At 50.5% G+C, this 15467-nt stretch overlaps 1 protein-coding gene across 1 annotated transcript in view; it reads right to left on the bottom strand.

The window, feature by feature from the left end:
- Window positions 1–15091, bottom strand: part of LOC115538468 (LARGE xylosyl- and glucuronyltransferase 1-like) — a gene marked incomplete at its 3' end in the record, with an annotated part of 40462 nt that extends 25371 nt beyond the window's left edge. Inside the window, 3 exon segments of the mRNA XM_030350038.1 lie at window positions 937–1207; window positions 1209–1260; window positions 14869–15091. Coding sequence (XP_030205898.1) covers window positions 937–1207; window positions 1209–1260; window positions 14869–14974 — 429 coding nt within the window.
- Between the last annotated feature and the right edge of the window lie 376 nt (window positions 15092–15467).

The raw sequence follows: 15467 nt of genomic DNA, 5'->3' as shown, positions 1-15467 counted from the left end.
CCGAGTTCTACCGCGCGGGTATTTGCTCCCTCCGGGCGTAGGCTGTGTTCAACCATGTAGCGCTAAGTACCCCCCCCCCCCCCCCCCCCGCACGGAACATGAACCACACAAGCAAGGGCCTGTTACGGCCTCAGAAAAGGCTCATTCATAAGGCCAGAAATAGGGGTTGAGTCCATGGTTTATTAAACAACAACCCTCATTTTACCGAACATACCAAACTGAGGTTGTGAGATCCGGCAAACCAAGCATTAGAGGTGAGAGACAATGAACGAGCCACGCAACGGGGCGTCGGAGTAAGTGGATCTCCCGAACTATCAAAAACAAACAGTCAAAAGTAAACAGAGATATGAAGCTGAGATAACAGGACTGCGGACCCCCGACCCTTCACAATATGATACAGAGAAACCAAAGGCTACGGTATAAATAAGGCCACAATCGTGAGTCATTCCAATCCTCCACACGTCAACGATACGAAGGCCTCTGGCTTTCGCTAACGCCTCATGCCCACTGCACCATCAGTCAAAGGACGCGGGAAGGCGTGGCTGACGGATGGGGGAGTAGTCTTTGCAGAGGCATCCATCAGCCAATCAAATCGCTTCCCGCTAACAACAACAAAGCCGGGTTCTTCCCGCTTCTTCCTGCTTGTTGCGTTGTCAATGCAAGATGACCCGCTTTCCCGCTTTCCAGTATCCTCAGAGCCCGAGTCGCGTCACAGTGCTTAAATTTGCATATGCGATCTGATTGGATGACGGATCCGTCGCTGCCGAAAAAGTTGAACATTTTTCAACTTTTTGACGGAGCCTTCAGCGCACGGATCCACAATGCATTGCGCGTCCGTCCCCATTCAAAGTCAATGGGGATCAGTCAACGGACGGAGGTAGTGGGCACGAGGCGTACCACTGTGCTAACGCTAACGCTAACGCCGCGGTCGCTCACCTCGCACTTGTCCACCGGCGGCTGCTGGGCGCAGTCCGAGCCGTTAGCCGCCGCCGCCGCCGCGCCGCCCTTCCCGTCGCTGTCGCCCGTGCCCTCCTCCGAGTGGCTCCGGCTCTGGTTGCCGCGGTGACGGGCGCCGCCGCCGCGCAGGGCCTGCGGGCTCCGCGGCGGCGGCGGCGGCGGCTTGCTGAGCTCGCGGCGCAGCGCGCGGTTCTCCTCCTCCACCTCCCGCACCCGCAGCTCCAGAGCCTGGCGCTCACCGGGCCCCCCCCGCGGGGGGGGAGGGCGGCTGGGACTCCAGGGGCGAGAGAGGCAGGGGCTTCACTGCAGAGAGAGAGAGAGAGAGAGACACAGAGAGAGAGACAGAGAGAGAGACAGAGAGAGAGAGGGAGAGACACAGAGAGACAGAGAGACACAGAGAGAGACACAGAGACACAGAGAGAGAGAGAGAGAGAGACACAGAGACACAGAGAGACAGAGAGACACAGAGAGAGAGAGAGAGAGAGAGAGAGAGAGAGAGAGAGAGAGAGAGAGAGAGAGAGAGAGAGAGAGAGAGAGACAAAGAGGACAGAGACACAGAGAGACACAGAGAGAGAGAGAGAGACACAGAGAGAGAGAGAGAGAGACACAGAGAGAGAGAGAGAGAGAGAGAGAGAGAGAGAGACACAGAGAGAGAGAGACACAGAGAGAGAGAGAGAGAGAGAGAGAGACAGAGAGACACACAGAGAGAGAGAGACACAGAGAGAGAGAGAGAGAGAGAGAGAGACAGAGACAGAGACAGAGACAGAGACAGAGAGACAGAGACAGAGAGAGACAGAGAGAGACAGAGAGACAGAGACAGAGAGAGACAGAGAGACAGAGAGACAGAGAGACAGAGAGAGACAGAGAGACAGAGAGACAGAGAGAGAGAGAGAGAGAGAGAGAGAGAGAGAGAGAGAGAGAGAGAGAGAGAGAGAGAGAGAGAGACAGAGAGAGAGACACAGGGAGAGAGAGAGACAGAGAGAGAGAGAGAGAGAGAGAGAGAGAGAGAGACAGAGGACAGAGAGAGACAGAGACAGAGACAGAGAGACAGACAGAGAGAGAGACAGAGACAGAGACAGAGACAGAGAGAGAGAGAGAGAGAGAGAGAGAGAGAGAGAGAGAGAGAGAGAGAGAGCGAGAGAGAGAGAGAGAGAGAGAGACACTTTGGTTAGAAAACATTGAGGACTTTTAAAGGTGTTGTAGGTACAATTTCAGAGCAATTTGCTTTGGGATAGAGAGGAAGGTAAGGGGAGGACATTTGCAGATTAACAGGGGCAGGATTCAAACCCGGGTGGCTGCGTTCAGGACTGAGCCTACATGGTACGCGCTCTACCCGGTGAGCCACCCCTGCATGTGCACATTTGTTGGAAACGCCATAGCCAGTCATTATTTATTAGTGCGTAGCATGCTATACATTTATCGGTTCTGGTTGATTGCCTTGGCCCCCGTTTGAAGCTATAAAGATTAAAGACCGCTCCCGCGATCATTTCTGACTAATCAGGGAGCCTCTTGCCTGATTGGCTCAGGGAACCCGTCACAGATACACCTCATTGGCCGAGACGCGTAGGGAGGGAGGGAGGGTGCAGACGGCTCATTTGTTTGTTTATTCTCTGAATTTTTTACTTTCCTGCTCGCCTGGTTTACAACTCTCAAATCTTACATTAAACAGCCTTAATGCAGCCCTTAAAGCCGCACACACCTTTAGCCCCCCTCTACTCCTGATGAACCTGTTGAATCACTGAAGCCGCTATATAACCAGACCATTAACTGTTGAGAAGATGAATCAGCATGAACCAGAAATGCCCGCAAGACTTTGAACACTGGCAGCAAGAAGGCAAGCTCACATCACCATGCGAGTGTGGTTCCCACTACTAATAAGACACGGCAAGACCTGTTTACACTTTACAAATCCATGAACGCACCATAAACCAATATTTCCAAAACAAAACCGGATTTGTTTCCCTGAAATACTTCCCCGAACATTGATTTGATATTCATGATAAATTCATCTGTCCCATGCTTAAATAGAGACAGACCCTGCCACGAACCAATTCAGACCAAGGACATTCGCCACGATTCACTGGATGTCTAAAACAGCGTGTTGTGTTGGTGTGCGCGAGTGTTTGAGTGCGTGACTGGGCGTGTTCATATTTGTGGGGTATCTGAAGGCGGCCTTGAGCCAAATAGGAGCATCATAGTCTTGTTATTTATGAGACTGACATCAAGCTACGAGTATTTGCACCGTGGCAGAAATACCAACGATTCTCCACCTCAGTTCCCCCTCATGCTACCGCTGTGCTCCTCCTCTCCATCACAGAGCCGTTCAGCCCTCCTGAAGGTGATTTCCGAAAACATCAGTCCTGCCTCTGCCTGTGGAACGAGGACGAAGGCGTAGCGGGCTTGCCGTTGTCTGCAGCGGTCGCAAAGCTTGAAGGCTGTCAGGCAGCGACGGCATGGAGCTGAAAAGAACTCGAACACAAAGCCATGTGTGGAAGGAGGTGGAGTGGGTTGATGGCGAAGGGGCGAGGGCGGAACTGGAAATCATCTTTGGCCTCGTGAGGTCTCGGTGTTAGAGGTGGGCACTTCTCTGGCCATGGGGGGGATTCAAGAAGAACAATTTAACTCTGACCACTCGTGCCGTTGTTATTCGTTCGAAGGCCTTGCCGATAAGACGGATGTGAGGTCCTGGGTTGGGGGCTGCTGATGGGGGAAATGCTGCTCAACTCTTTGTAGTCTCACTTGGAAGATTTTTATTTTTTTGTAAATCTTGGGTGTTTTGAACATTGTGGTAGTCGAGCTGTTTCAAATCAAAGGCAACTACTACTTTGGGTAATGGCACCTTTCGGTTTTCCAGTCTTCAGGTCTTCATTTATTTATTTATTTATTTTACCAAAATGACTTTAATTTGATGAAGAAAGGAACACCTTTTTATGCATGTCCAACGCCACGGAGCCGAGAATACAAGATTCGCAGGGAGCTAAATTAAACATTTACTTTAGCCCGGCAAAGGACTAAGATTAGGGTTTGATGGAATCGCCAAATGAAGCATATCACAACAGGGGGGTATTGGAGACGATGCAATAACAGAATGAACCACAGTAAACACACACTGCGTGTTTAATGGGAAGCGCTTGCCCGTATGTGGAGAGGAGAAGCAATTCAAGCGTTTCAAATCCCCCAATATAAGACTTCTAATTCTCTCAGGCAGATAATAGTGAGCCCTTATCTCTGGGTGGGGTCCGTTTCTGTTTGTAAACATTGTCACAAATCGCGCAATATTCTAGTTCGTTCCACCACGTTTCATTGAGCAAGTGTGCGTGTGCGTTCTTGAAGAAGTGAGTCATTCTTATTGACATTAATGCATGAGAACAGTAGAGTTCACTCATAGGTCAATGCTGGGGTAATAAGTATCAACTTAACTGTTGTTTCGATGTGTTGGCAAACTTTAAATCGCTGTTGTAAATCATTTATATTTTCATGGTTGTAGCCAGTTATTTAATGTACTTATATTTGTTTGCATTTCTGTTACCTTTACAGACCGTATCACATGCGTGATCCTGTATGCCCTGAACTGGAGAAGACCTCCAGTCCATATCTGCCTCTGTCTGCTCCTTACAAGAGTCCCGCTGTGGATCGAGCGATCCACCTCGTACCAGAAAGCCTCCCTCATACATGCCTTCAGCTCTCAATACAAGCCTCGGAGATTTCACGAGGGGGAGAGATATAGACATGAATCTTTTTCTTTCCTCCAAGTTGTTCAAGGAAAGTCTGACAAAAAAAGTATTTCGAGTAGAGAGCATTGAGGGCATTAGACCGAACCACCCCCCCCACCCCCGTTCCGTCTCCAGGGATCAGGACGGAGACCCTTCATTATGTGGATCTGAGGTCATTTTTCGTCGGCCGCAACGGTGCCTGAAGGAAAAAAAAAAGAATGTAATAGTGAAATCTCCGTCCATTTATCCATCCATCTATATAATGGCTCCCTCCACGTGCGATTTAATAGCAGCGCTGGGTCACCATGCTTCTTACCAGCGGCACCATGTAAACGTTTGAATTAGGGCTGTCACGATACGGACATTAGTTGACATCCTTGGTTCTTTGCAGTTTCTGACCGGGTTGAAACATGTCTTATAGGAATAATGATTCAAAAACCCAACTACAATATCAATGAGTGAGTGCTCCGTGGACGACGTTCCTGGTTTTCGGAGCCGCCTCTTGTTCCGAGTCTGTTATGGCGGAACTCTGACGTTGAGCCACTGAGTGCAGCATCAGGGCGCAACATGTCGGAAACTTACGTTTCAGGACTCGCTACGTTTAATATGGCGGTGGGCGGAGCATGGCGCTGCGATGTGCGTCGTGGGTTTTGAGCGGAAATTAAAAGTGCGGTTGGATGGCGAGAACACACGGTTGGCTGCTATTCAACAAACAAAACACACAAGCACACTACTACTAGGCAAAGAGATGTTTCGTGAAGAAATGAGATGTCTTTGAGGCACTGCTTGTAAAAAAACATTAAAAAAAAAAAGTATTTCAAGGGAGTTCATCTTTCAAATTAACGTACAGAGATGGATGATAACTGACAAGGGACGTGGCAATACTGTGATAAAGCGACCAACTTTGATAAGGCGCCACCAAATTAACAAGCATTAGTTGCCTTTCCCGAGACCAGTGATGGGCTAGTGGAAGGTGTAGTGAGCTAAGCTACCAGTTACTTTATATTAAATGAAGCTCCACTTCTCTGAAGCCATCCCCAGAGAAATATAGCGGGCTAAGCTGCAATACCGTGGCAAAAGCAGTTTACCACATCAAAGCACTCCTTTTCTTTTTTTCATCTTTTTTTATTTTTTTCATTGAACCAAGTTCATTCCCAGCTAATGCATTCAAAGTGATCAATAAACCTGTCAGTCAAACAGATAGGCAGGCAAAACATGTTCGGTTTAAACGGTTGTTAAACAATAAGCTGTGCTCTCTGCTCTACCCGCTCCAAAACCAATCTGGCAACAAAAACAAACAAATAAAAAAACATGTGCTCCACATAATAACAAAAAGCAGGTGCTGAGAGAGTGTGTGTGTGTGTGTGTCTGTCTGTCTGTCTTTTTGTGTGTGTCTGTCTATGTGACTGTCAATGTCTGTGTGTCTGTGTTTATATGTTTATCTGTCTATCTATGTGTGTGTGCGTCTATCTTTGTCTGTGTGTCTATCTATGTCTGTCTATGTGTGTGTATGTGCGACTCAGGATCAATAAATCTCCTTGCCATCTTTCCATGTAGTAAACTCAAGTTTGCGTGTCTGGGAAAAGTCCGCTTGTCACCTTCGTGATTATGTTGGACGCGTGCGCGTGCGCGTGCGCGTGCGCACACGCACACACACACACACACACACACACACACACACACACACACACACAGCGTTATGGTCGCCGCGGGACAGCGTCCGTGAGGTGGGCGGCGAGCCCACACACGGCCTTGGCCTTCATAGTCTCTGTGTGGCCCCCCCGAAAACTGCTGTGGACGTGGGCCGTGACGATGTCATCTTCGGTCGGCGACGGCTCGCGCGGTTAGCGCACGGCGGCACAAAAATCATCACCGCCGTGTCCGACCGAGGCACAGAAGCTCTGCTGCGCTTTAAACCTCCAGAAACGCGTGGGAAAATTGAACCGGTGTAGTCGAGAACGCACAGCTTGATCAATGAAAGAGCTACTGTTAGGCTAGCAGCGATGCTACTGCCCCCCCCCCCCCCCCCCCCCATTGCCTACGCTCTCTGTGGGACGTCGGTGTGGACAGCATAAAGAACGACCCGGGCATACCACCGGTGCTCTGGGCCTGGTATTATGTATTGATCTTGGCTGCGGTGGATAAATCCCTTGCAGAGATGATATCATCAGTCATCTCCGCCCACAGATCACCAGTGGGGGGGGGGGGGGGGGGGGGGGGATTCAGCCCACAGAGAGGGGAACGGGGGACGGACAGATCCCAGGTCAGCCCCGGAGTGTCTGCTCCAAACACAATGAACTAATACTATTAACTGGGGCTTATCCGGTCGGGAAGAGGGACTTAAGTGTGCTTACCGAAGACAACATGTACTGCACCGAGAGATAAGGTGCGAGCTGTAAAGAAAACGTTGCACGTTGTTTATCGCTTTGAAAGATGTACGTCGGCGACGTCGGTACAAAACAACGGCGGTCGTAATCGTTTTGGATCTCATTCGGTTTCAAAACCTTTTCAACGTCGACGACAGTGAAAGATGAAAGACACACACACACACGCACACACGTGTCGGGAAAAGCTCTGGCGATGCCGGGAAGTCAATATTATACCAGCCTGGTCCTTCACCACGGCACGCTGATACCACCCCGCATTAGCGCCATGCCGCTAAGCCTCTTGAAACCATATCAAGGGCCCGAGCTCGCGGCGTTTGTTGACCATCCGAGATGAGTACAGAGTGGCCTTGCTGTGTGTTGTTTAATATCTATCAAAGCCCGCCCCCCCTTATTTCTCTCCCCCCCCCCCCCCACTCCCCCATCCCTTCTCTTCTCTTCCTCCCACCCTCCTTCCCTTCTCTCTAACCCCCCTCCCACCCTCCCCCCCTCCCTCCCTCCTCTCCCCCCTCCCCTCCCATCTGCACCTCTCCCATCTCCCCCCCTCCCTCCCTCCTCTGCCCCCCTCCCTCCCCCTTCTCTCCCCCTTCCTCTCCTCCCTCCCCACCTCCTCCTCCTCCTCCTCCTCTCCCCCTCTCCCTCCCTCCTCTCCCCCCTCCACTCCCTTCTCTCCCCCTTCTCTCCCCCTTCTCTCCCTCCCCCCTTCACAAAACAACCCAGGTAGCTCCTACTACTCCTGACTCCATCCAGGCTGTAATTAATTTGCTGAGTGGATTTGCTGAGCCTAATCCCGCTGAATTCGACTGAGCTGCCATTTGTTGGAGCTGCCTAGAGATTGCATATGGCATGAGCACTGGGCCGGCAGATGCACCTGGCCCGGCCTGATGAAGCCAACTCATTTGGCTTTGTGGGCCCATATGTCAGGCCGTTAATCCGCACGCAGAGAAACACACCGCACACCGCTTTGCAGAACTCAATCGATAACATGCGCCTTTTTTGTCCCGAGGACTAACCGGCCGCATTGTTGTTGCTTCAACGGGTTGAATAAAGATGATTGGTTTTGAATGGAAAAAATGCACAGGCAAGACCACTGAGTCTTGTACTTCAGCGTTCACGTCGTGTACCTATGTTGCATTAGATACATGAACAGAATCTGAATTACTTTGATTGCATCTTGCTATACAAGTAAGCAAGAGTACGATTCTTAGGATGGGTTCCTCAACTGCCATACATCTCAACATAGCAGCAACAATACAAGATATAGTATACAGGTACAAAATAAAAAAGTAATATGAAATAGTAAAAAATATGTAAAAATAAGTAAAAATATGTAGCAGAAGTGGTAGTGGTACCAGACACGATTGATTCTAGCGTAACATTCCCTGGCTGCAGTGCTGAAGCCGTGCATAGTGCACGTGTCCAGCATGGGCTCTTCTTCTTCAGCTCACCTACGGGAACCGGACGGCCACCAGCCGACAGCCGGAGCGTGCTCAAGCAAGAGCCGAGCACATTAGAAAGCACTCGCGGTTAGTTACTATGATCTTCCGGAACGGTCTGTTCAGACCTTCCCCCCCTCCTGCTGTCACACAGGTGGGAGGGGCCTGTTCTCCGCCACGCATTCGCACGCCGCGCCGCCTGAGCGATCATGTATGGCCGTTTTAATTGACAGGAAACATCTGCTGGGCGACAGCGAGTCACAGCGTGGCACGCACACACACACACCTGGAGAGCATTGGCAGCCATTTTGTCCAGTGACTTTCATCCGAAATTCGACAAAAAAAAGAAAAACAACTCTTGGAGATGAACGCGGTTAATGAATTTGGTCGACGTAGAGGCTCCGCCGGCGTACTGCCAGATATCCCTTTAGTCGTGTGAAGGGGGTGTGTGAGGACGTCCTTTATCCTTGATTAAAAAGCATTGTCATTGCGGCGGTACGAATCCCCCATTCGTCAGACTCCCCTCGCCGGCCACGCCTCTCCGAATGACCTTCGACCGCCGACCACTTACAAACCCATTTCCTCACGGCATACCGTCTACCTCCGACCCTGGGTATCAATCTGTCCGGAGGGCCAAGCCTGGGGGGGGACGACGACCGACGGACAGGAACACACAGCAAGAGGTGGAGGGCGGGATTTACTGCAGCCCCCGCCCTGGCGGGCGCGCGGACAGATGGACCACCCTAGCACCGAGCGTTTAATCTTAATGATGACAGCGACCGGTGTAATGGGAGACACCTGCTGCCCCGCCCCGGCCCCCCCCCCCCCCGTCCCCGCCGTCCCACCGGCTAATGACTCAGCAAAGCGACCGACCTTGAGCTCGGCCATAGCAGGGGGGAGGGGGGGGGGGGTTTGGGGGCCCTCTTGGGGCCCGGCCATGCGTTTCACGGGGGGGGGGGGGGGGGGGCCCTACAGGACGGTACGACACGTGGCGCCGCTCTTGCCGTCCATCTCTCCGCGGCGCTCCTCTTCAGCGCGTCGTAATCAACAGTGATCCGTCTCTCCTGGACCGCCCGTGACAAAGGGGCTATTTCCATCGACTGAGTGGGCGCCGTTCACTCCGAGCGGACAACCTTGGAGGCTCGCCGCTGGGAGACTCGTCTCTAGAAGCGTGGGAGGGATGAGTTGCACATTTCTCTCGAAGGTGTGCCTCACGGCGCTACTGGGAAGGGAAAACTGGTGAGGGGGGAGGGCGGACGCACACGCACACACTACGGGATGGGAAGGGGGGGTTTCAGTCTTTTAAATGGCGAGGCATCAATCGTCTTTGTCTTCCCACGGCCAACAGTCGGACATACAGTTGGATGCCACGCGCGTACACACACACACACACACACACACACACACACACACACACACACACACACACACACACCCCCCTTGAATGTATTGTTTTAGTGTCAGCAGGTGCTTGAACAGTGTTAAGGGGGCAGCCATAGCAGGAACGTCGACTGTGTGATAAATAAAACACAACCCGACTGGCCCCCCCCCCCCCTGACTGCGTGCTTATATTGCTCAGAACAAGTCCCGTTTCAAGAGGAATCAAATCAACCAACTCCATTCCGGTTAAATCACAGAGTCCTCTGCCTTCTCCGGAGGCGGCACTTCAGCGTTGCGTTTACAGCCGGGTAAAAAAAAAAAGACCCCCACTCCAGCGAAACGAGGGGGAATTTTTCATTAACCAGGAGAGCGCGCAATTAACGGAAAAAAATAAGAAAACACAAAACATAAACCGACGTTTCTGGGTTTTTGGGCTGGAGGGCGTAAGCGTATTCATGGGGAGAAACGTAAATAAGTGATAAGGAGCAGCACGCCACCAGACATGGCCGCTGGTCACCGTGATTGAGTAAGCATTTACCCTAATCCCCCCCGTCCCTGCCAATGTTTGCCTTCCCCCCCCCCCTGCTTTGAATTCCCTGGATCGAATCCGACGCTGTGACCTTGGGCGTCGCGACTCCCCGCTCGAATAAGGAAAATAAATTATCTCAGGAGGGAGGGAAAGGGGTCAACTAGGCGGCACACTTGTTAGCGTTGGCCGTTAGCCGCCAGGAGGGGGGTAAATGCCGTGTGAAGGCAGGTCCGCGCGGGGACCGTGTTCTTCGTCGAACGGCACGAGAAAAGAGTCCAAATCACCTGTAATGGCGCAGAAAGCCCTTTCATCCATCCTCAGTCTGTTGATGCAGAACAAAGCTAAATCAAGTCCCACAGTCCTGGAACTGTCATGTTCCATCCAGCTCAAACGATGGGGGTGGGGGTGGGGGGGGGGGGGGTGGGGGTGGGGGGACTCCGCAGTCAGTCGGCCAAATGTCGCTCTCCGAAGACCGTGATCAAAAATAAATCCAATGGAGAACAAAAACGACGAACAATGCAAAGCATGAAAAGGTATATAAATTGATGGGATTGGGGGGGGGGGGGGGGGGGGGGGGGGGGGGGGGGAAACGGTGACAAAACGTGATCTATGAACTAAAACCGTATCGCACGCCTGCATGTTCCCTACTGGGAATCGAGGTTCAAAGGAACCGGGAAAAAAGAAAACATGGCCTCCAGGTTTTTTCGATATGAACCGAATGTGCTTCTTCTGCAAATCAGGTCCTCGTTCCACAGGACCTCCCGATGGCACAGCTCAAATATCACCGCTCCGGGAGAGAGAGAGAGAGCACAGCTGAGGACACGGAGTCCCGGAGAATCTCTCCTCAGCCAGACGGAGAGGTCTGGCATCTCGGTAGGAGGTGGGGATACGGGCTGTCTATTATTCAATCTGCCGTCCCATGTTCCATTACTCACAGAATTATGCAACACTCCGCTCCATTGTGTCGAGGACAATGTACAGAGCGCTGTGCAGAAGAATAGACGCAGCTTTAAATAGATAAACAGGCAGAAACCCTGGCTGGGCTTACATTAGGCACAGCGCGCGCTCGCCTCGCCGCACCGATGCAGTTTTCACAATAGGTTAACGTTTCGACTAACACAAGGGTTACTTTGGGCCAACGTTAATGCGCTTGCTTTGTCTCGTAAGCAGCTATTAAAAATATTGTATGTTTGGGTGATAATGTCATGGTTCCTCACACTGGTCTCAAACAGAGGTAAGGAAGCGAATACTTGCCTTTCTGAAGCGACTAGAAAGGACTACTTGATAAACGATGGAATAGATTAAGCATTTATCGTTATTACAATGCATTTTCACCTGATCAATTCGATTGATTTGTTCCAGTTTAGTATTTGCTGCTTATGCTAACATACGGCTTTTGATGGCAGCATATGGAAATCAGGAGAGGAAATCCCTAGGAGAGGTCTTTCTCTCTGAGAAACCACAGATATTTTCATTTTCAGGTGAAAAGAGACTTTGCTTTCTTCTTTCCCTCCTTCCTCAGGGCTGGACCTGACTCATAGCCTGTGGGGGGGGGGGATGTCTGCCACGGAGTCAAATGCCATGTAATGAACATGAGATTGGGCTTTACTGAGTAGCAACAGTCTTAAGCAACAGAAAGCGCTCGGTTCTGGCATGGGCATTTGCAAATGTCTTTGTCAGGCTAGCTTAAGTCTTCGTTCCCCAAAGTACAATGATGATTTGCAAGTTTAATTTTAGCATGGCAAGTCTCGCCGGTAAAAAACTGAAAAAGCGTTGGCCATTTCTGAAAGCCGTGAAAGCCGCTGCTCCATAAATAGTTTCAAAAATAGCATTGTTAGGCTTCCTTCTCACGGTTTCCGATTTTGACTTATTGTGCACTAAACAAGATCGGTACATTAAAGCTAATTGCACAGCATTGACAAAATACTCATTGCACATTTACAAGTACGCAGTAATAAGGGTTTCTGTTGCCTCGGACACTTTCCATTTACGACTCTCAATCCCCAATACTGTGCTCTCGCCAATGCCACTCTCCCCATCCTTCACTCTCGCCTCTCCCTCTCTCTCTCTCTCTCAATCGCCCACTCTCTCCCTCGGGTGAGACCATGTGACCACTTCCCAGTGAGACTACCCAAGAAACCCCAGGGTGCCCAGGGATACAGCCTCCTCGACCCCTTTCCATTCTACACACACACACACACACAGCAGCAGTGTGAGGAAGAGAGGAGACAGAGACAGAGACAGAGAGAGAGAGAGAGAGAGAGACACACACAAGGAGAGAGGGAGAGACAAGGAGAGAGGCAGAGGGAGAGAGGCAGAGAGAGAGAGAAAGAGAGCGAGAGCGAGAGCGAGAGCGAGAGAGAGAGAGAGAGAGAGAGAGAGAGAGAGAGAGAGGCCAAGAGGGAGAGAGCTAATTTCACACAGTCTCTGCGAGGAAGAGAGGAAAAGCGACAGCCAGAGTAAAGGGAGAGGAGCTGTGACAGTGCCACTTCATGCCCATTGCGACTAAATCGAACCCTGGCTATTCTCGCAGACATCCCCCCCACCCCCGCCCCCCCCCTAGCCCCCCAGCCCTGGACGCCCTCTATGTGGTGCCGTCCCCCCCCCCCCCCCCCCCCCCCCCCCAAACCAAAAGAGAAAAAAAATTACTTTCATACTGCCATGAGTTTACTGCCAATCAAATTAATTACTCCCCAGGACCTTGGCAACTTGGGCCATGGGAAGTTCTCCTCCCCATGACTGTGGCCCCCCCTCCCCCAATCCCTCGAAGTCAAAACAGTCAAATTAATCATAATTAATAATGGCACTGGCGCAGAATGTCAGTCTCTTCAAAACAAAGTCATTTTAAATTAGCTTTGAGAGTGCGCCGAGGCAAGGAAAGAGAAAAGACAGAACGACTCGAAGTAATCAACTTCAGGCAGGCCCCAGTAGTTCATTTAGTCCTTCACCTCGGAAGAAAATAACCAGCCAGGCTATTCTGGGAGTTCTTCTTATCGTGGAGCAAAAAAAATTAATAAAAAAAAAGGAGAAACTGACTTTCCATCGAGGCAAGGTGAATAAACTGACTATCATTTGTATAACTATGCCTAGGGTTTCATTTAAAAATATATACTTCTACGGACGCCATTTTGTGAAATTCAAATTCTGTCGATAGCGTTAACAAAGCCTCAATGTTTTATATGAATACTTATTTAACGTATAAAATTCATGTCTTTTAATCTTCGGGACTTTCCCTCTACTGGTTTAAAGATATTTTGAGGGACTGGGTTCAGCAGACATCGAATCAACATGGATAGAAACAAAGAAAATGTTGAGTTGACAGGCACTTATAATTGGTCTTCCTTCAATACTTTACACATTGATATCGACGACATTCGTGCAGAAAATTCTCCCCCCCCACACACAGCAGTTTGGCGGTGTGCCAGAGAGAGGATATTCCGCTGTTAACACATTGTTTTGGTGGAAAAACCAAACCGGGAGATCCAGAACGCTGCTGTCAGTGTGTGCGGTGGAGCGCGTCCGTGTCAATGACAGGTCATGTCAAAAGACTGGCGGCAATAGTTTGGCTGGAAGGCAGCCCCGATATGTTGTGGAATCACTGCATCGAAACACGGCAGGCACAATCAAGTGCTTCCTCACTGACTTATAATGTTGTGCATAAATCTTTTCCAAAACGGAAATCTTCACACTGTCCCACAAATATCTCAACAAACATTATACTTGGTGACATTTTCGGGGCGTCAACGGGCCCGTGTTGCACTACCAGACGTGCCAGTTGGGAAAGAAAGTTGCAGTACTAGAAAGTACTTCTTGATGAACGACTGAAAAGATTAAGCCAAATTCCACCAGGGAGGCGAATCCTTTGGTGTTATCCCAGCACACACATCACCGCTTAGTGGCTCGCCGCCGTGGCTTATCAACGCCGTTGCGAGCACCAGGTGGGCAAATAAAATGAACGACCACCGGGTGGGATGTTGATTAGCAATTATGAGCCCCGATTCTAACCGTGAACGCTCACACTGCCAAATACCACGGTGCACATTATTTGCGCTTCAATTGCGGGTGAATAGTAAATAACCACACGTGCCAGTTGGTACGACAGGCTGGTTGCCATCAGCCCGTCCACCAGACAGTGTGGTAGGTTGATCCATCCATCCTACTGGCTGTGTGCATGGTCCCACTTGTGATGTCACTAACGGGTACGTTTTGAAACAGCTCAAAATGTCTCATCATTTCACCAGTGGAGTCAATAACGGGAGGATTTTGAAACGGTTCGTAATGGCTCAAACATCACAACTGTTGGTAGACTAGGGGCCCTTTAAGAGAGGCTACTTTGAGGCTAAACCAGTTGTGACTGGTTTTATGCAAACGTAAAACCAGTCAGAACTGGTCAGCGTGACTGCTCTGCGGAATACCGACCCCCGCAAACGACCCAATCAGGGCCCGCGTCAACGTCAACATCAACTCACCTTGGAAGTTCCCGGCCGTGAGGTAGAGCCAGGTGAGGGCGGGGATGAAGAGCAGGGCGACGGTGGCCAGCAGAAACTTCCTGCGCCCGCGACACATTCCAAGCATCCTCCAGGCGGCGGACCCTAGCGAGCGCCGAGCGAGCCTGGGGGAGGGGTGGGGGGGGCGGGGTGGGGGGGAGAGGGGAGAAGGGCGGAGCCTCTAGGTGGGCAGCAGCTGCTGGTGGGCGTGGCGATGCATGGCCCTGCAGGAACCAACAGGGAGAAGAAGAGCGGGGGGGGTGAGTCAAAGCAGGGCGGAGGGCGGCGCAGGGCCGTTGATCGGTTTTTAATCGTAATTCGAATTTATGGTCAATAACCTTTTTTTTTTTTTTAAGAGAATCGATAAAAAAATTAATAAAAAAATGTGTTAGTCAACATGGCAGCATGCGCTGAAAAAAGTAGGTGTTTTGTTTGGTCTTAAGTCTGTTGTAACAAAATTGTGCTTTTGTTAATCATTGTTCATCTTCAAATAAAATCCAAACTTAAAAAGTATATATGCGTTTGTCATTTCTAGAAAAAATACATTTGGATTAAAATCAATATCGGGTTTGGTTTGACAA

Source organism: Gadus morhua, unplaced genomic scaffold (assembly GCF_902167405.1).
Source record: "Gadus morhua unplaced genomic scaffold, gadMor3.0, whole genome shotgun sequence".
Lineage (NCBI taxonomy): Eukaryota > Metazoa > Chordata > Actinopteri > Gadiformes > Gadidae > Gadus > Gadus morhua.
This window is presented reverse-complemented; position numbering and strand designations above follow the sequence as displayed.